The 22,576-nt window shown below is 37.1% G+C and overlaps 1 protein-coding gene across 1 annotated transcript; it reads left to right on the top strand.

Moving 5' to 3' along the window:
• Positions 1 to 16,566: 16,566 nt before the first annotated feature.
• On the top strand, positions 16,567 to 19,786 carry LOC148879021 (auxin-responsive protein IAA16-like). Its single transcript, XM_088960388.1, has 5 exons — positions 16,567 to 17,294; positions 18,107 to 18,330; positions 18,518 to 18,653; positions 18,877 to 18,938; positions 19,400 to 19,786. Exons 1-5 carry the CDS (start codon positions 16,999 to 17,001, stop codon positions 19,435 to 19,437), a joined length of 756 nt encoding a protein of 251 aa, XP_088816514.1. The 5' UTR covers positions 16,567 to 16,998; the 3' UTR covers positions 19,438 to 19,786.
• The last annotated feature ends 2,790 nt before the right edge of the window (positions 19,787 to 22,576 follow it).

Below are 22,576 nucleotides of genomic sequence, written 5' to 3'. Positions count from 1 at the left end.
CAGACTAAAGGAATATTGGGTGGTCAGAATTTCACTGAGCTTGCCAATATTCATCAAGTAGAGTGGACCACTAAATCTTCACTACCCCAAATAGTCTTCCAAGTTGAAGTACCTAGTTTAGGATCTCAACTATTCTATGTCTAGAGTACTTGCACTGGTTTCAGGGGAACAGATGAATAATTAAGAGGGTGTTTGACAATATGGTTGGTTTTGTTTTCTCATCGAGTATCCTCTAAAACAATGTGGTTTCTTTAGGCTGTGTTTGGTTTAATAGAAAATCACAAAGTCAAGGAAAAGTTCTTAACAACTTTTGTGAAATTCTTGATGAAATGCTTCCCTCAACTCTCTGTTAATTTCTCTATTTCTCTTTTGAACCAAAAAAAAAAAAAAAAGCATCCCATGAAGAGTTTGACAAAAGCTTTAATGCTAACTGACGATCGACCTAACACAACCCTCCTTCTTTATTTGGGCTTAGGCTTGGGACCAAGAAAGATACTAAGACAAGCTCACACCAGCAAATATAGTTTCGGATTAATTAGCTCTTTACATTACCGACATTTGATTCATTAATATTGGGAATCGAAGACAATGATACATAACAAATCACCAGCAATTGGTGCTGCTTCAGCTCAATTTGCTTATTACATCTGTATTTATCAACCCTCAAGAACCCAGTTGGCTGTGACATAACTGATCGGAGAAGTTCCAGCCAATACTCCAATTGGCATGGATGGTGCGGAGTTTATTGACCTCCTGCTAGTCCTTTTGCCATAAATTAAGCTTTGGTTTCATGGAGGACTTAAATCGACTATGACTTGTGTTCTCTGGCCTTAAGACTGCAGTTAATGCAAGAACAAAATGCAGATAGATGCTGATCTATATCTGATGATCGATCGAGGCTTTTCAGCTCTGAGGACTCAAGAGTATCCAAACAATTAATCAATAGCTGTGAGTTGTGATCATAATGCAATGAAGGGTCTATTTGGAACATCAAATTAGCAACACCAAAGAATATTGTATGTAATACATAGATACCAAACATCCGTAGCCTGTATCACAGTTGATTCGTATATATCATGATTCATGCAAACTCCACGCTTGGTTGTGCATGCATCTGTTCACACGTCCATAGGACAAACCATGTTCCAAATATAAATAAAAAAGATATTCCAAATGCAGGGCTAGAACGTATTTTATAAAGACTGAATCCCGTCTCACTAGCTAGCAATACAGTAAAGATTCAAATTAGTCAGGACTTATGCAATGCATAGGCTTTATTAAAAGAAATTCACAAAGGAGTCCTATGATGTTCCAAAGCTTTTCATGTTCAGATAGAAAATAATAACTTATTTATTTAAAGAGGAAGATCTAATTAATAATTTATAACCTTCTCAAAATTTAGATGTAATTAGCAAGGCTTAGGCATCATACATGAATAATCATGTCCTTCCCCCCCGTTAATTGATGACAGAGATAAGCATGAAATTAAGTTCAGCCAAGTAACCTAATGATCCATCTAGTTGAACCGCTGAACCTTTTGACTGATCACTAGGTGGGTTCAGATTGATTATAGGATTTCAAATATGATTTGAATTTAAAGTTTCAATAATCGGATCATATATATATATATATATATATATATATTAAAATGGTGGAAAAAATACAAGTCAATGGAATGGATTGAAACACCCCTCAGATGACAAATTGTAATTGAAGTCCCAATCAACAAAAAACATTTTCTTTAGATAGAAATGAGCTTTGAATTAGGGTTTCTAATTTTAACTTTGTATTAAAGAAATTTTAGTTTTTTTGGCTTTATGCGGGAATTGGGGAGTTGCCATTAATCATGATAATCAAGTTTTGGTTAGTGACAAGCTAAGGATATTTCTAAAATCATGCTAAATGGTTGTTTTAAGGAACATAACAGGCTAAAACGGACATGGGTTGAAGTAGTAAAAAATGATTATTTAAGACCAATAATTTATCTATGGATATGATATTAAACAGAAGGGAATGACAGAATAAGATTCATCTAACCAACCTCATATAATTGAGACAAGGCTTATATGAAGATGATATATAATAAGTGGCGGTTTGGAGGCCAAGTAAAAGAAGGTATCAACTTGCACGACTGTGTCTCCGTACCTGACTAGTATTGGTTGAGTTTGTTTTGAAGGGGGTTGGGTCCTAAACACAATATAGGGTTATGCACACGCACACAATCATAAAGCTTCTGTCTATCATCACAAAAAGGAAGAATAGTGGACAAATTAGGAGTCACAGTGTGACACATCTCACTTCTTTTGAATCCTTGGGTTCTTTTCTGAATCCAATTCATCTTGTAAGGAGTAAGGACCACAGACACAGGGGTCCACCATCATCGCTGGACTCATGTATTCCAATCCTTCAATGGGAATTGGACCACATCGTGAGTTTTAAGTGCTTGACTAGGGGTGCCCCCACACCTATAGTCTACCCATCTAATTCCCCTCTTTTACTCCATAATACTGTGGACCCTTTTCTATTTTGGACTGATGGGCACCCATGTTGTACCTTTAATTACATGAACAAACATTATATATACGGCCTTGTTCTCGTCTTCGTTGTCCTCGTCGTCTTATTGTTCTTCTTCTTTTCCATCCTCTTTTGGTGGCCCTTATTGTCAATTTTTTCTCAAGTTGAATATTCATTCGAACATGAATTTGGGTAAAACAACAACCCTAAATCGTAACAAATCAATGCGCATTTACGCATTTTTTACATTCTTTTGTTGTTTTTTTTTTTTCGAACTCTTTTAAATGTTTGGTAGGTAAGAAGAAGACAATCTATATATATTCATGATCTTAATGTCATGACAATCAAATCTTGTTGGGAAGGGATGCATGAGGTTGATGATGACAGCTCATGGTTGAGAAATTGCTAACAATGACATAGCTAATTATCAGTATCATTATCTTCATGAATCACCATTGAGCCATTTGTGGTTCTGAAATTTAGATCAAGAAGCTCAGTATCTCTGCAGGATATATGCTTATATATTTACTCTAATATTTGCTAGATATGAGATGCATTGCTATATATGCCTTGTTTGGATGCCACTTACAATGAAATGATCTTATTATATGTTCGTTCATTACATTTTTGCTAGGCAAATGAAGGGGCTTAATCCTATTGGCCCCTTCTAAAATGAATCCATTGGAGTTATAAGATAAACCCATTTTTTTTTTTTTTTTACTTTTACCATTATAAAACCAATAAAAATGAATTAATGAAATGATTTTCTTTCAAATGTTGCACTGAGATCAGAATGGACTGTGGAACAAGTGTAGCAACCATTCAAAAATTCCTGTCCTTATCAATCACATGCAAACCACGTGCATCATGGAAAGGTAGCACGTACACGTACTAGAAGGTACCACTGTCCACTGAATATTAAAGGGAATCCTCTAGAAAGATTACTCCGAGTCTGAAGAGAAGAGGAGAGGACTGATTAGCTGGCTTTATTATCAGCGCACAGTACAAAACGAACTGTACATTTCTGTAAGCTCCATGATTTGAGAGAACTGGAGAAAGGGTACCCTACGAATTTAGGGCACCTCCCGGAAGGGGATGGTGCCAAACACATGAAGACGTAAACAAGGATAAGGTGGTCAATTTGTGTAATTAATGGCTTAAATACATGGAGAACCCAATCAATGTACACGTGTGGTGTTTGGATGTTGATGGTGAGATAGACATGGGGCCCGATACCCACACGGGAGGGATGGCTGCCTCCCTCTTGTTTGGAGTGGAAGCAATGTCCCAATCCAATCCTACTTTCGTTGCTGCTTCGTTGGCAGATTTTGGAGAATAATAAATTCAAACCATGCGGCCTGCTGGCCATCCATGTCCATGCATTATTACCCCATAATAATGATGATATTAACATGGTTTCCAGAGGTGGGCCGTGCCTTTGAACTGCTTCTATCAATATGGACCCCACTTTTCCTATAGCCCCAACTCTAGAAATCTTGGGTGTGTAACTAAATAGTGTTTTTACATGTAAAATCATTTTCAAATTTGTAAAATAGTGGGAAAAGTTTTCGGGGGTGAAATTTCAAATTTGTATATAATGTATTATAGCTCATTTTTGCAGTAAAATATTAAAAAGATAGATAGGTTAAAAGGATGATGAAAATAAATAATAGTTGAAATATTTTTGCTGAAAAAATTGCCATCCATCAAATTTGCTTATTAATGGCAGTTTTCACAGGTGTGGCCCCACCATTTTATCAAGCCATGAGATATCAAAATTCAACCAGTGTGGACTAAACCTAAGAGATCACCTGGACTGATCCCCTACCACCACCTAGCCCACCCTACTTGTCTGGTGTTCAAATGGGTTGTCCAACTATAATTCTGGTCCACCAGACCAATTGGGTAAAGCCTTTTAAGACTGAAAAAGAAGTTAAACGACAGGGACAAGAATATGCAATATTACTTCAGATTCAAATGAATGGTTGCCATGGTTCTTGTTCAAGTAAGCAGTTTTAATAATCAGGGGTCGTTTGGGCTTGAACCCCAACTGTCTCTGCAACTGATATTGGCTAGTCCAACCTGGTTTTTAAAACATTGTTTGCAAGGCATAGATTTCAATAATGGACATGTACCACCAATCTATGTTCCTCTTGGATAAGCTATAGCTTCAAAAATTACGTATATTGTGTGAACTATAAGACTCCTTGTGAAAATGTAAAGATTGATCCCAAGAAATTGTTGGGGTTGATTGTTCAGTCACTGTTGTGTCAAAAATGAAGAAAATACAGAAGAAAACACAATAACAGATAATATTTAATGTGGTTTGTCGATTTGTGCCTACATCTATGAATGAACATTTGCATTATTTCATTATAATTGACAACGAACAATGCATATGTGATAAATCAAACACCAAAAATACAACTGTATGACATTGTATATATGGTATTTTGAATATGGTTTTGCAGAAACCTATTTATTAGTCACACTGTAAATTTTAGGGCATTTAGTGCTTTCAAAAGATAATGTCCCTATGAAAACTTGTTGAGCAGTGGACATGTATGGAACACGAGTGATAAGTTCAAAGGGCTGATACTTTTTTTTTTTTTTTTTTTTTAATTTTTGAGACCGAGGTCCCATTTGGTTTGCGAGAATAGGGGTCTAGAATTGTGGTTGGGCAGAATCAGAATTCCATTCCCATTCTGCTGGAATGGCAGGCTCCCATTTAGGAAATAGCCATTCCTTGCCCCTCCTTTAGGAATACAATCTCATTCCTGTTGATCTCAATATCCATTCTCATTCCTGTCTGAACCAATCGGGCTATGGGAATAGATCATTCTAATTCCAATTCTGAAAGATTTTGGTTGGTTCTGATTCTGATTCCAATTCTAGCTGTAAACCAAATAGACCCTGAGATTTTTATGATAAACAGGTTAGGAGGGATTCTAATGTTTAAACCCAAAAAAGAACGCTCTATGTTCAGCATTTCCATGGGTTAAAAAACCATACATATTATACAATACACGTAGATACATTGCAATCACTTGAACAGATGTACATCAACCCAAGGTTCAAAGTATCAATACAGGGTGATATGCCAGTATGGTTTATCATCCTGTATTGGTACTCTTATTTTTTTTCAAATCTGGTTTATTAGGGCCGGTTTAAGGCTGGTCTTCCCCCTGAACCACTTTTCGATTTAAAACATCCTTTATAGGTTTCGATACGATACATATATCGATACTTTAAACTTTGCATCAATCAACACAGAATAGCTAGCAAATTAATAAAGGTAGTTGAGGTGAGAGGAGGAGGAGGTCAAAAAAGATGGATGACATAACCACATGACAAAAGAAGAGGAAAAAATAGATGAAAAAGATAGCGCAAATATTTGACAAACATCAACTAGTAGTAGTAAAAACAAAAGGAATTTAGTCCAAATTGATGGCTGTAAAAGCAAAAGGCTAAAAAGGGAAGGGAGTTCAAAAAGGAAGTGGGTTGAAGTAATGAGAATTGGGAAAGACCATAACAAGACATTCTATTTCTAACAAACAACTACTGGACAAAAGTAAAATGGGAAAGTTAGGTTTGATCATGTGACACCAACACCAAACACGTGGTACAAGGCTTAATTGGGCCCATGATAAACTCAAAAGCTTCTCACCATCTAAACTAGGCAGAATGAATCAAAATGAAGCTTAACAGAGACCAACTCTAGGCTATAGCTAATGTTGAATTTTATCAAATCTGGTGAGGATTAAACGAGTTAAATTAATGAGCCCATTCGACAAATGCTTACAAACTTCAATTTAGGGTTTCTGTACACTAGCTAGCTAATAGCTTCTTGTCTTGCAGAGATGCACTCATTCGACCAAAGGTAGTCCTTGATTTTTAATTTTCCTGAGGAAATTGAACACTGGAGTTTTAATGGATACATGGAATATGGAGCCCAACATGGATGCCTAAACCCTACACACAGAGATATCCCTATTTAGAGGGTCACTGACTCACCCATTTAAACAAATAGTTCGCCCATGTCATTCCTCTCAAGCTTTAAATCTCGGAAACTTCAGTCATTTTGACTCTTTTCTAACGGTGCTGCTGATGGTCAGTGACTCTTTACTCGGAAACTTTAGTATATGTTTGGCTTCAATGCTGCAGATAATACACTGTTTTCTAACGGTGCTGCTGTTCTATGGGTTGGAAGTATTAAAATTGTGTCTTTTTTTGTTTGAAAATGTTGTTGCCAGGTAGAACGTTTCTTGGAGCAACAGTAACGTTTTCTGTTTAGTACCAATGCTCCAGAAAACATTTTCAGCACTGGTATCTATTATTCAGTGCCATGTCATGCCCCTGTCATTGCCACCCCATGTCCCTGATGGCAGCAACAAGCTGTAGCTCCAAGAAACTCCAAATTTGGCGTTGCTCCAAGCCACAACTTCCAGATTTCCACGGCATGGCTTGGAGCACCGTTTTTTATAGAAAAGCGGTTCCAAACAAACAAACGTTTCCCAGAGCACTGTTTTTTCTGATGTGGTGCTGGTGTGTCGCCGTTTTCTGGAGCAACAGCATCAATGCCAAATAGATGCTAATTTGCCCCATGATTAATTATGCTTTTTTATTTTGAATGATTTTTTTTCAATAAATTTTGTAATTTTTAATATGTATAGTTACTAATATCTAATATTATTTTAGTAATATTTCAAAAATTTTGGCTGGAATAAATGGTCAACATCCTGAGATTTTTGGCCAAAATAAATTCACCCGAAAATTTTCAGGTGTTATATATCTAATTGTATCCAAAAAGGAAATTTGGCAAAATTTCACCGACATTTAAAACCACAAATATTAGAGATAGATTGCTTAGTGAGGTCGATAATGACTTAGTCCTATAGAAATAGGATGCTAAATAAAGTAGAAAGATGCAATTTATCAACACCTTGTTAGGACAAAACCATCTTTTCCTTTTCCTTACCTTTTTTTTCTCTTTTCTTTTTCAACAAGTCTTTGTTGTATGGCCTAGAAGGAGTACATGACCCTCAAAGCACAAAATGGTGAATTATTTTATTACAAACTAACTCTATCCAAATGCATTATTTTCAAAGCACAAAATGGTGAATTCTTCAACACACTTATCAACTTTTGTTCTTTTGTGCTTTAGGCTGAGTTTGGAAGGAGTACAAATGCAAATATGTAGAGTGTAAAAATCTTATATTTTGTATTATTTTGTATGTATTTACGCTGTACATATTTGCATTTATACTGCTTCCAAACTGAGCCTTAGTTTTTCACCTTTCCGACATTTTTCTTTTTGGCTTTTACAAAACCCAGTTCATGGAAAGCCAAACGGGCCCTTAATGATAACCAAAGACCTTTTTTTTTTCAAAGTTTCCTATCAAAGAAAATAAGAAAAATAGATAGAAAGAAGGAAGATCACATAAAAGCAAAGAAGAAAAGTCATTTAATGAAAAAGAAGGAAAAAATCTTTATCTTTGAACCGATGACCCGGTATTTGAGATGGTCACTCGCATCCCTTTGAATATAAAGGCATGAGATCAAACCCTAGTAAATGCAGACTATCCCTACACCTTAATCCTCTTATTATTTGTAATATGTAATACCCTAGAAAAAAAGGGATTTTTGAAATCCCCTAAAAAATCTGAATTGCAGCTCCCTCCTAGTCTATAAACCACATCCTATCCGATAAATTTGACATCAATCTATGGTCAAGATTCAATCCACCCTAAAATGGAGCTCTAGATTTATAGGAGTGGACTGACCTATAAACCCCCCCCCCCTGGCCCAGTGAAGGTGAAAGCCTCTTGAATCACAAAAGGACATGATGTAACACCCAAATAACTTTGTACCTGCATAAAACTCCTTATTTATGCTTGTCCTCTTGTAATTTAAAGCTCTCCATGGACCATGGCTAGGGACATTCCTTTGTAAACAAACTACTTGCCGGTGGAATTAAAAGGAAAGCTTTCTCTCCTCTACTTCTAATTAAAGCTTTGAAAAAAGCTCTAAATTTCATAAACTGGTTCTCATATTTGTTATCAAGGAAAGAGTGTAGTAGTTGGATGGAAAGTTCACATAGGTAGGACAATTAACTTGTGCCAACCCAAATAAATATATAAATCTCTAAAAGAAGAAGAAAAAAAAAAGAAGCTCCTTTTTTATGAGTATTTTAACATATAATTAAAAAATTGTGAAAACCATTATTAATATCAACATGCCTTTATGAAAAAATTAAAAAAAAAAGAAAATTTTAATTGGATCGGATCATCAAAAAGCCATCTTGGAGTAAGCACTTCTGATTTCTGCGTGCAAAGTTGAAAAAGTAGAGCTAGGGTGGCTGGGTATTGCTAAAAGATTGTTTTCCCAAAAGGCAATCCACATCGTGGGCCAAACCTTTTGAGTCCACCCATGCTCATGGACAATGTCTAACCGTCTAATAAATGGATCTTTATGGATCCGCTATTGATTTTTGTCTTGCCAATTGAAACCAACTCGATTCACTGCAACGGTTTATTGGACTGCCCAGTTTTGCACCATTCATTAAACATATATATGGGGATTATTCTTTTTCAAGTTGCAGTGCTAATCATGACCCTTGTCCTTAGAATTGTTTGGGTCAAGAGTGGCAAAGGGTCGATCGGGTACCATTGCCAACCCGACCGGCCCGACCTGGATTGAGCTGGTTCAGATGCTAGGGTTTAGTCATTCTTTTTGAATTTTAAAGAAACCCACTTAAGGAAGGATGAGATTATTCTTGGGTGCAGCCTGCTTTAGACAAAAGTTAGTACGGTTCTATTGGTAAGATATACTATATGTCAGCTCCGCACATGTGGCTCTTAATGCCCGTTTGGGAGGGTTGAGTTAAACATTCAACTCAGCTAGTTTAGTTTTTGATATCCCAAAAAACAATGACCAATTAACATCCGGTTTGTCTCTGAATTTTTTCATTAAACATAGCTTAAAAACTATTTATGTAGAACCCACGTTGGAAAGCCAAACCCAAAAGCCGCTGAGCTTTAGCTCTCCCAAACAGACTCTTAGTGTGTTCATCTGAGAAGGCACATAATAAGCTATGTTTGGTGATGATCCGGATCTAGCAAAAAATCTGCTGTCAATCAACTGTCTACTTTGGCCTCTTTTGAATTGCCAATCCGGTGCGCCTTGGCAATGTTATCCGACTTTTGTGACTTTCTAGGCAGCTAAGCCAGCTGAACCAAAGCTTAGCTTCAGCTCAGCCCTCCCATACGGGCCCTATATGTCAGTCTGATCAAATCATAAAAGATCCTCCAAATTGGCGCCATATGATCTGGATTCTGGACCAAACCGGAGCAACGGTCCAGCATGTAGGCGTGTAGTAGTAGTACCAAAACTGCCTATTTACAATTGATTGACCGTTGGCGAAATAGGGACCGAATTGGTTGGAGTCAACCATATACAGTGGGTTGAGCAACCTATCACAAGTGAACACGTCAGTCTTAATATGTATAAAATGTGAGTCCCACGTGGTCTAATATATGCACATTATTGACGCATTCACTCCTGATAGATGCATGATTTTGTCACCAGCCAATTCGGGTTCAGCCAAACGGTTCAGAATAGTGATTTTTTTTGGTTAAAGAAGCTCGGACAGACTTCAATCATTTAAGACACCAAGTTATAAAGTTTACTTTATTGCTTAATAATTACGATGTAACGTTTGACGAATTGGACTGACCCACCCATGAAACAACTTGTTAGGTGTGTTGTAGACTTGTAGTGTGGGACACGTCTAATCCATTTTGGTTGGACCAAAACTTGGCTTGAGCCGAGAGAGAGAAGCCCTTGGTTTGGTGGCTGACCTGCCTGCCGGGCAAGGGGCAAGGACTAACAAGGTCTAGATTCGGATCGGGTCGACAGTTGCCAATGCCAACGCGTCACCATTCCAATCCCTTTACATAGAAAATTTGAATAATATGGACACAAACCGCGTGGATTAGAAAGAAGGAGAATGATGGGTGGGGCCGGAGTCAGGAGGGGGTCAGTCCAATCTTGTAATTAAACATTGGAATTTGAGTGGGCCGGTCAGCCCCCACCGGCCGGGCTCCATTGTCCCATTTTCACCCAACATCTGGAATATTATCAGTTTGGTAAGCTTGGTCCCAAGATTCTCAGCCCATTGCCTTTTGGTGGGACCCCGCCCAACTAACCTTGTTTAATTATAATCAGCACCCAGATCCCCATTTAATTAATGCAGCATGCAACCCCCTTAACTAGAAGGAGAATATACAATAAATCAGAAGAAGAAATGATGTTGGAAATATGATTAATTAATTAATTTCGGTGAACCGGACTACGATATATAGATGCTTTTCTTTATAACATCTGATAGTGATGGTGTATGGGCTTTATTATTTGGTTTGGTAGTTCAAGGGCATGATCAACTGTGGGACCACCATATCACCAGCCATCAGATTAAACTATAGGGGTCACTTGGATTTTTTCGGGAGACGATTCTTTCATTTTTATGCCACGTGGAAAGATGATGTGGTCAAGGCAGACAGACCATCAGATAGGGGTACCATCTTGATTGTTATTTTCACTCACCACAGTCCACATCCCCACGATGTTTTGGACCATTTTGAAATTAACCTAGGCCCTTGAAAATTCAAATATTCTCAATTTCAAAAGAAAAAACAAATTGGGGTTCTATCAAACTTTGGTTAAAACTTGCTCTTGAGATAGATGGTGATGTGGGAAACACGCGTAGCCCTGCCGAGCAGCCACGTAAGCTGCCACCTGGTGATGGGATCTGCTGTGACAACATTGGTCAGCAATGCTTATCTTTATTGGGGTTTTATTAGATTTACGTGTAATTAAGACCTCAAATTACATGGCTCAAGCTATCGCCAGCTAGGTGATGACCAAGTAGTTGAGATGGTCAATCAGCATCCCTCCAAAGTAATCGTCAATTCATGGAACTGTAGATTCTCTATGGTATGGTCAGTGGGCCTCCCGTGCACTCTATTTTGTTCTTATCCCTCATTTTCCTGTAACTTGAATTATATTTCACAAAAAATAAAGAAAAAAAATGCAATGACTAACTGATAACTACAACTAGAAAAATATAAACTCTTAATTAAGATACTTAATTTGTTGTGATTTTATTAGGCTTAATTAGTGGGGATTAACATCCCAAATTGCATGGCTCAATTGCCAGTCAGATATTCACAGAATGATCATCACAATGTGATTGACAGAAATGCTAATTATGGTCTTTTAATCACAGTCACTAGGCCCACAAAGCAACTACTAAACCTAAGGTCTTTATAATGATAACAGCCAGATTCTTAGTGTCAGTCACTTTCATTCGAGATTAGCAGTCGTTTGGTTTTCCAAAATATTTGTTGTGTTTACATGTTTGTCCTTTGAATTTTTGACTCAAGGTTCAAACAAACAGTTAAAGAAGAAGAAGAAAACACATTTTTGTGCAAGCATAATTCCTTTGAATGCTGAGGTCTGATTTCATTAGGAGGAATTTGGCTTGATGGGTTTATGCAGTTAAGGCTGGAAGCTAATCCAGAATGGGGATATTGACAGGGGCGGGACACAGCTAGGGTTGGGGATGTTTCCTTCTAGTGGATGTGACTTCTGACCTGCTTTTTAGTATCCACCTTGGCCAATAAAAAGCTAAGATTAATGAGTTATGATAATTTTGGTGGTAAGTTTGCTCGGGCAATATCCAGAAATTGTTGATGGGATAACTATTTATCATGCTCTAATAATAATACAAGTGGTTGGCATATTATAAGCCGTTTGATTATATATCTAGCAATTGAAACAGGTGTGTTCTTGATGAAGTCTGTTAGTTGCATGGCCCCACAATGTGGGCTGGTCCTGATAGAATCAATCCTTAATTGATTATCTTCATTCTTTTTCTAATTTGGATGTAAAAAGAATGATTTAAGCATTTATAATTTGCCAATAAATAGAACAGAATGACAAAACAGGATTCAACGTAGCCCATCTGTTATTGGAAACAAGACTTAGATGATAATGATGTTGGTGGTGATAATGATGATGATGGTGATCGATGGTGATTCTTTTCATTACCTTTTGATTGAAACACAAGATTATTGGCATTGTTAATCAAATGAATTGGTTCATGGTTGGTGATATAATGCAAGTCAATGTGGGCTTTTCATATCCATAAAATTAATGTGTGATTTGATCTTGATTGAATTTACATGGTTATCCAAATGTCCTCAAAAGTACTTACAACGTGGGCTTTTCATCTCGTACCTAGGCAAAGATCAAAAGGTATTTATTTTCGGTGTTGGAATCTACTGTAAACACAAATGTATATAAATACGTATAATAAATTATGTAGTGAACATGCCAATCTTTAAAGTCTTGTTTTTGCTTTCTAAATTAGATAACAATTGTGGCCAGGATTATGTTAAATGGATGGTGAAGACCCATTTTGGTGAGAAGGGCTTTGTCTGACCTTGATGGGAGCATAAAGCGGCATTACCCATGTCGGCCAACTACTTGAAAAGCTAGAACTTAAGATCAAAAAATTTTTCCTTTTTTTATTTCAAGGCCTCACTCCAACCTTTATATAGGCCCTCCGACTAGTAATTTCTTGGCCAAACCCTAAGAACTAACACCCTTGTTTAACCCACATGCCCTGTTCATTCGAACGTGAATAACCCACAGAGAATACTTGCGTGACAGGGGTGATAGCGCCAGCACCACCCAATTCACAACCCACCGATAGTGATAAGGCTCTACAGTCCCCACGTCCAAACAATGTTTTTAAAAAGAACAATTGATTGAAAATTCCAGTTCCAAAATTGATCATTTACCAAATTAAAACCAAATTGAATCATACAGAATAGCTGATAACTAAACCAAATCAAGGGGCAGTCTTCTCTTAATTCTCCTTTTCTCAGTGTGCTAGGTCATTGGTTTGACCCGGTCAATGCACCGATTGGTTTATCTTTAAATGGGAGTTATAAGCAAGGGTTAAAGTATCGATATGTATCAGTATCACGCCATATCATATGATAAGTATTGGTTTTTAGGGCGGGCGATAATTAAACATACTGTGAATTTGGGAGAATTAAGATATTCAAAGTTCTATATATTCATCAAGGAGAACAATGATTTCAAATCTGGTTCTGAAATGGTGTCATTCTGGGAGGGTAGTATGCAATTTTTACGTCAGCGCCCGTTTCGATACTTTGATCCTTGGTCCCAAGTCATTGCATCATAAACTATTGATCCAATAATCAAGATCATGGCCCATAATTGCAAGCATGGTTGACAAGTTATGACAGCTTTAGGGGGTTTAAAACTCACAGATTTGCAATTTTATAACCCTCATCGATAGGACATCTGTCATGACAAGTGTTTGGCCAGTAGTAGTGAGTCTAGTGATGACTTAGCTCCTTTAATGCTAAGATTTTGGCAGCTTCACTTAATTTCCTATTGAATGTTCTTTTCTTGGATCCCTTGGACCTAGTAAAGATATGATCTCTAAGATGCCAAGCTTTTTTTTTTCTTTCATTGATTACTTCATCTCCTGCTGCTTCAACAAATCTCTTCAGTTTCTGTTTCTGATACTAAATTTTGCTTCCCTAGTGTTACTAGACATAGAATTGAAGATATGAATTGTCCGGCACCGTACTCTTAATGCAGAGGAATGTGATATGTTGAAAACATCTAATAATACATATTGCAGAGAAGGATGAAACCTCAATCACAGATTACAGAATGAGAGCTTTTAAGAGCTTGCTAGAATAATGTACCAGATTGTGCTTTTAATAATGTACCGGATTGTGTACAACCGTGTTTAGTGCAAAATTGACTGGTTTTGGTGCTGTGTTTCTGCATTATTATTTTTTTTTATGGGTTTTATCCAAAATTTCTCCATCCGGATCCAGTTATAAAATGGGTTGAGTTTGCCAATCCAAACCCAGATACTCAAATTGGAAATTATTGCTAGAAGCCTATAGGTTAGAAGATTGGCTCTAGAATGATAGAAACCTTCTAGAGAGGCCTGCCCATAGTCATCTGATCTTGTGGGCTCCTTCAAGAGTGTTTCAATAGAAAACTATGGAGAAATCATGTCTGCTTTACTTTGACTAACTGCCATGAATTTACCTTAATAAGAAATAAAGAAAGAAAGAAATTTTTTAATTAGAGTAAAAACTTTATCCTTGTTAATTTATGCTGACAAATCTTGATCATATTAATAGATTCATAGAAGGTTCTCATTAAAAATGTATCTACTCTTCACTTGGAGTTTGTTAAAGTATTTTAATTGAATAATCAATAGGTAAAAAGCATAAAATTACTCTTTCACTTTTGGTTTTGGGTTTTGCCTCCGACCACCGACGCCATTAATTGAGAAGTAGGGACATTGTATGTGTTCACACTGGTTCCAAGGGGAGGTAACATTGAACAGAGACACCAAGGGCGTTTTCGTCCATTGACTCCATAACCGTAAGTCTTTATTTAGTACTAGTACTGGTCAATATTGTACATATTGCAATTCCCCAACATTGCTGACGAGTTTATCCACGTGACACGTGGCAATGTATGGGCTGTATAGATAGAAATGACCAAAATGTCCCTGTTGGGGTTGGGTTCCATCCTGATTGCATAATTAAGCGTGAATAGACTGGGCCACGTGGTGATTAGGGGGGAGGTATTAGGGAGTGCAGACTGTAGAGGGGTTGAATTAATTAAACTAAATATAAGTTAAATTAATTAAGAGAGAGAGAGAGAGTAGACTCCCTGGAGAGACGCACATGGGAGAGGGGTTAGACGCTAGGCGACATTGCCAACAAAGTCACATGGAGTTGATGGGCCCCAAGATCTCTCTCGAGTCTCGCCCCCAATGAATCTCAGCACATGCTTCCAACCGGTTGACTTGTCCGACCCCTCCAACACGGGCCCCACTCCTACTTCCCTCCATGGGCCTCAGCAAACAAAAGCACACAATCCACATTAAAAAAAATTAAATTAAACCAAACTAAAAATAGTGGAGTGATCTGGGCACATCCCATTTTTTGATAAGATGACAAATTAACCCCTCCAAGCTCCCACTGCAAATGCAAAGCAATATAATTCTCACTCTTGCCCATCTTTTCCTACTTTTGAATCTCCAAAAATTACTTCTAACACAGCTTTCTTATAAAGATTATTTCAACTAAAATCGTTTTTATTATAAAGAAAAAGAAAAAGAAAAGCTTTATTGTTAATGATCATGAAAATATTAAAAGGATGAGAGAGAGAGGGGACATGTTACCTGCCCTTCAAAGTTATACAAAGAGCAGAAAGCTCTATTCACTGGCTTATAATTAGAAGTGAAGATTTTTCAAGAAGAATAATGAGGGTGAAAACCATTTCAACTAGAATGGCATAATTTGTTTCAATCATACCTTCTTTAATCAAGACTAATGGACAAAATAAAAAGCTTTTTTCCACAAGAAAATGAGAAAGAATAGCCAAAATTTCCTCTATTTTTCCAAACTGAATCATTATTATTTAGAAAGTGAATTGGGACAAGCATTAGGTCCAACCATTTTCTTTGGGCTCAAAAATGTTGCTTGATTTTGATTAGGGAATCATGGGGAACCAGTTCAAGTAGTTACTTCAACTTCTTTCAAATGATTCAGAAAACTAATAAACAGGAATTATGATACAAGAAATTAAGAGACGGTGGTTCAATAGGGCCCCTTCATTAAACAGTTCATTCTTATTATAAAATTTAATAATTCACACAAATCCTCATCTTAATTAAGTGAAGTTCAAACTCATCAACCTACCATTAGAGAGAGAGACAAGCAAATTAATTTTTTTTTAAATAATTCAAGAAAATGTGATAATGTTGAAAATAATTTATGTATGAAAAAGGGTTATGGTTTAGTTGGCGATTAAGAAAGAGAAGACTTATCAAAAAAAAAAAAGATTAAGAAAGAGATGGGTGGGACTGATGAGAGAGAGAGAGAGAGTACAAAACTACAGGAGGACTAAGGCCAGAAAGGGAGAAGGGTACAGACGACAACTGGGCTGTCCACTGGCTTCACCACAATCATTCGCGTACTGACGTAAACATGTTGTCAGCTTCCTAAGGCCACGCTTCAGAAGATCCAGCTAACATTATATGTCCACGTGTCAGGATCTGCTCGGTGGAAACCCAATAGGACAGTGTGCACTCATACTCATCCATATATTAATTCACACTAAGCCAAATACACCTTCTTCCGAAGCTTTATTTCACTTCTCTTTCTCTCTCCATCTACACTCATCCACGTTTCTTACTCTGCTTCTATTCTCTCTTCATCCCTTTATAGACCTCTCCTTATATCCATCTCTCTTAACCACACCACCCCACCCAGTAGACGAAAAGGTAGAAAAAAACCAAGGAAAGTAGAGAAGACGCCAAAGTTGAGGCTTCATTGACGGAATATTTTCATGGAAGTTTGCCGGAAAATGGCGAACATGCTCGGCGCGGAGCGCGACGAGTATAGCCTGAATTTTGAAGAGACTGAGCTCCGTCTCGGGCTGCCTGGTGGCGGAGGCGGAAGTGAAGGCGAGTCGACTCCCTCCGCGACTAAGAATGGTGGCAAGAGAGGCTTCTGTGAGACTGTTGATCTCAAGCTTAACCTTCCCTCTAAGGAGTCGGTTATGGACCCATCCGAGAAGAAGAATTCACCCAAGGAGAAGAACCTTCTTTCATGCACTAACGACCTAGCTAAGCCCCCGGCCAAGTTAGCTCGCTCGCTCGCTCGCTCTCTCTCTCTCTCTCTCTCTCTCTCTCTCTCTTGTTGTGTTTGTGTTCAATGAATTTTTATCTATTATTTCCTTCTCTTAACAGTATTTCCTATTTCATGTTCTTGTGGTGGTGAATATTGAGGCCAAACATCTTTTTCCCTCCAAAAGAATATCTTCTTTTTCTTTTTGCGGTTTTTTATAAATATTAAAAATTAGAAAAAAAAAATAAAACATATACTTTTCACTTCCCTTTTGAATTGGAAAGCTAGTGCCTAGTGGCGATGATTCAAAAAGGAACTAGATCTTAACATAATAATAATGATACTTATCATCATCATCATCTCAACTCTACTTGAAACCAAACTAATTAAAACAGAAAAAGAAAACTCAACATGTTTTTCTTTGCCTTGCAAAAGTTTCTGATAATTTTAAACAATGAAAATTGTTAAAATTTGAGTAAATATCAACCACAGGAAAATACAAAAGACACAAGAGAACATATTAAAAGTACAGTCTAAACAAAGAAACTTTTTTTCCAACCATGAATATGTAGAATTAATTGGAACACATTCCATCCTCTAAGCCTAAAATTTACATTTTTCCTACACATTTCAAGAATAATTTGTTTTCTTTCTTCCAAATTCCAATACCATAAGCTTTATATTGATTTACAATACATGGGAAGCATCTTATCTTATCAAAGTTTTTCTGTTTTTTTCCCCATTTTTCTATAGTTTTAATTAATTTGCATAAAGAGTAGAGCTGTATAGAAATCAGTGTTATCTTAACGTGAAAATGGGGATTTCAGGGCACAGGTGGTGGGTTGGCCACCAGTCCGATCGTTCCGTAAGAACATACTTTCTGTCCAGAAAAGCAGCACAGAGGAAGGTGAGAAGGTTAGCAGCAGCGCAGCGTTTGTTAAGGTTAGTATGGACGGCGCACCTTACCTACGTAAGGTGGACTTGAAGATGTACAAGAGCTACCAGGAGCTCTCTGATGCTCTAGGAAAGATGTTCAGCTCCTTCACCATCGGTACGCAATTAGCATTTATTATGATATATTAATTAATTCCTTTTTCTTTAAATCAAATCATTTTTTTTTTCTTTCTTTCTTCCTATATATAGCTTTACGCTGTAATTCTTTCTCTTACTGTTGTTTTATCAAGACAAGTAATCCCTGCTGGTTCTTGCTCTTCTGTGTGTGCTGTTGTTGGGTGAAGGTAACTGCGGGCCCCAGGGAATGAAGGATTTCATGAATGAGAGCAAGTTGATGGATCTGCTGAACGGCTCAGAGTACGTGCCCACGTATGAAGACAAAGATGGTGATTGGATGCTTGTTGGCGATGTCCCTTGGGAGTAAGTTCCATCTTTGTGTTCTTCCAACTGTTACAGAACTAAAAATGGTAGAATCCAATTCTCAGGTGCTCTAGTCACAGCTTTGTGCCAGTGAGTTCTCTAGCTAACACAGTCTTGTGGCCATGGCTACCAGAAGTTGATGCAGAATTGCAGATCCCATTCAATAGATCTCCTTAGAAATTAAGCAAATTTTGCTAACTTTGATCTCTTTGGTTTCAACCAGGATGTTTGTGGATTCATGCAAGCGTTTGCGAATAATGAAGGGATCTGAGGCAATTGGACTTGGTGAGTTCCTTAATACACAAACATGGGTAACCATAGATCAAACAAAGGTTTTGGTTTTGGGCTTTCTGTCATCATTTCCATCAGAGGAAATTTGTTTTATTTTTCTTTCTCCTATTCCATCTTTAAGATGAAATTAAGGACCAAAAACATTCAGACCTCCAGCTATTTATTTACCATATTAAAATAGCTTAAGAGGTGGAAGCTAGCTAAGCCTCCTTCTGTCACAAAAGCTGAAAACGAGACATTTGTTTGCAAGTCAGCTCCAATTACAAGCAGCAGACAGTGGTAAATACCCTTTCTCAGATCAGTATTGTTTCTACCACTAGAAACAAAGTTACAACAGTAGTACCATTATTTTCACAGTAGGGCACTGTATACTTTAAACTATTTCACCTGTCATGGAGGGTTTTGTCCAGACACAATATTCCTTTCCATTGATCTCTGTCATTTAAAATTTTCAGCGCCAAGAGCTGTGGAGAAATGCAAGAAGAGAAGCTGAAGAGCCCCACACCAGAGCCTGCTGATCTGATCTCCCAGTTTCTACGAGGAACAATCAACAGAAGAAAATGGGTGAGATGGGTGGCGCAGGATGCTTTGGTGTCTGTGTAGTACTGTGGTTTGTTTTATGAATATATAGAAAGACGGGATATTTGTTATGAACATGAAGCAATAACATTTGAGACCTGGCTATGTCTAGCTTGTTTGTTATTAATGGTGTGCTTAATAATCAAAACCTTATTGTCGTTGTTGTTGCTGTTTTTGTCGTTGCTTCTGCTGCTGCTGCTGTAGTTGTTGCTGTGTGTGTTTTTAATTATTCTTTCAATTTTAATTAATGCTACTTTTCTCAAGGGATTCTTTGCATCATGCCTTATTTTTTTTAAAAAGAGAGGGATAGATATAATTAACAACTTCAATGACCCAAGAGAAGTAGGGAGCATGGCCATGTGCATGCTGATGGGGCATTTATTCATCCCATTAGCTTGTTTTGTTTGTTTATTAGTTAGTTCAGTTATTGTTGAATAATCAATTTGATATTCCATTAGTGATCATGGTCCTGTGTGTTGAGCAGATGGGTCTTTACTCTTTTTAATGGGGTTGGAATTCCATATTGCGCTTGGTGGTTAGGAACACATCTAGCTAGCTTCCGTATGCTGTTTAATTTATGCCAAACATGAATATATAATTAAATGCTGTATTTGGGTCCACTAGCATTCAACTTGGGCCGGGTAATTGAAGATTATCAAATTCAGAAAATTAAGGGGGTGTGTGTTGGATCTGACACTCTAGGAAATTAAACGATTATCTTTATAACAAGTTGGTTAGTTAAAAAGAATCATGCCTTGAAGAAGCAAAAGGTCTTTGAAAGATATCCAAAGAAATTGGAGCCGTCAAAGTAGCTAGCAAATTAAATGACATGATGATGCTTTCATTTTCGTAAGGGTTGGGTTTATGTGAACAAACCGAGAATATTCTATGTTTTAAACCTTTGAGGCTTTGACAAGGAAAGAAAGGCTTTTATAGTAGAGTTTCTTAATTACCAATCTTCTGTTTCAAATCAGGGAAAATACATGTTAACCCCCTTGAGGCCTTGATCATTTGGGGGGTGTTCTCCAAATGTATACAACCACATCAGCAAAAACAATATAATTTTGCTGATGTGGCAACAAAAAATACATGTGGACGAATACCCTTTTAGGCCATATTTGGTTTCATAGGAAATAAGAGAGAAACAGAAGATCTAGGGAGAGTTCTTATCAAAATTCCTTAACAACTTTGCTAGAGGGATGTCTTTGGGTTGGGTTACGTGGTAAACTTGCACTGACCCAACCCTATCGGGTAGGGTAGTGTCAGCCTCAATCGGACTTTAGGTTTGGTTCATTTTGAGGTGGACCCAGTGGATCTAGGCTTTATTTGTTGATAGGTTCCCTATTTCCCTCAATTTTTTAGCGCTCTCTCATTCTCTCTCATTCTCTCTCTTTCTCTCTCTACCAAACCAAACACAATCTTAAGGTAATTAAGGAGATATCTTTTAAGGCCACGTAAGGATTACCGCACTAGTACTGCAATGCATTGAGATTAACAACCAAATTCAATTAGTTTTTGTTTTGGGGTTTTTATTGATTCCTCCACCATATAAATTTTTATGAATTTGTAAAGTTGAGAGTAGTAACAGATGGGGGGAATCAATCATGACTCAAGGGGGTACTGTAGCTAGACCTATTCAGGGGCCACCAGGCTGGGCCGGTCCTGAGCCTGAGCCCAACCAACATTAAAAAAAATGACTTTTTTCTTTTTCATTCAATAAAAAACTATTTTATTTCTATTAAAAGACCTCAAAACTCAAAAAAGAGAATAGAAATGAAGAAAAAATATTATATATATCATATAAAATATATTTTTTATTATATCATTCATATGTTATCAAATCGAGCCTAGGTGCAGGCCGGGCTTTTTTGAGAAAGCCCCAGCCCAACCCAAAAAAAGGTTGGGCCCAATGTTTTAGGCCCGAGCCCGAGTCCGTGGGCCTAAAATCATGTCCAAGCCCAACTTAGAATGGGCTGGGCTAAGCTAGCTGGTCCATTAGGCTACCCGGTCCATGAATAGATCTAACTATAGCATAGGTGGGGATTTGAAACAATAGATTCAGTAAACCAATAAAAATTTTCGAGTGGGAACAAACCATAGATATCCCTTTCTTTTTTGTTCTAATTGAGATCCTGAATTAAAATAAAGTGAAGGAAATAGTGCAAACAGAGATTTAATATACAATCTAATGTGGTTTAGGCATGTGCATAAACCCTCCTCCCTCAACCATGCGAATGGGGGACTCAATCCCAGGTCTCCGCTACAACTAGCTAGAGACTTTACCAGGCTATTTGGCACCTCCCCCTTTTAAATGCAAGACACTTTCATAAGATCCAAATACATAGGTCATATTTTAATTTATTCATTTATTTTCAAGTTTTAGTATTGTACTAGCGGGGACCCGTGCGATACACGGGATTTGTTAAGCGAAAACTAAACAATAGAAACACATAAGATTATACAATTGTCTTATATTTTCAATTTTTTTAATAATTAATATTTATTTATATTTTGGGTTCGACTATGATATGGGAAAGATATGATATCTGAAATTTTTTTACCAATCAATTAGTATCATAAATGTGGTAGCCAATCAGGTGTTATTTATCAAAATTCATGGGTTAATTTTGATTCGTCAAAACTCTTCTAATACCATATCTTTCCCACATCATAGATTTTCCCTTATATTTTATATACTACTTTCAATAATTGTTTTACAATACAAAAATAACAATAATTAATTTTGGCTAGGGTTGTTCATCAAACTAATGAAACCGGCTAAGCTGACCAACTCAACCTGAGTTGGTCAATTTCTATTATTTCCAATCGGCTTTGGTTCAACAATTTCCAAACCTGACCAAGTTGGATCAGTTTCACTTTGGCCATTTGTAAATCGACCAAAATTGAATGGCTTGATCATAGATATATATTAATATTTTATATTTTTAATATAATATTTTAATACGGGAAAGTGAAAAAGGTCCCACATTTCTTAGTCCAAAATATTTTATATCACAAATTTATTTTTTAATGATTCTATCATAGATTTTTTT

Source organism: Nelumbo lutea, chromosome 1 (genome assembly GCF_056320005.1).
Source record: "Nelumbo lutea isolate HS-2025 chromosome 1, American lotus-T2T, whole genome shotgun sequence".
Lineage (NCBI taxonomy): Eukaryota > Viridiplantae > Streptophyta > Magnoliopsida > Proteales > Nelumbonaceae > Nelumbo > Nelumbo lutea.
This window is presented reverse-complemented; position numbering and strand designations above follow the sequence as displayed.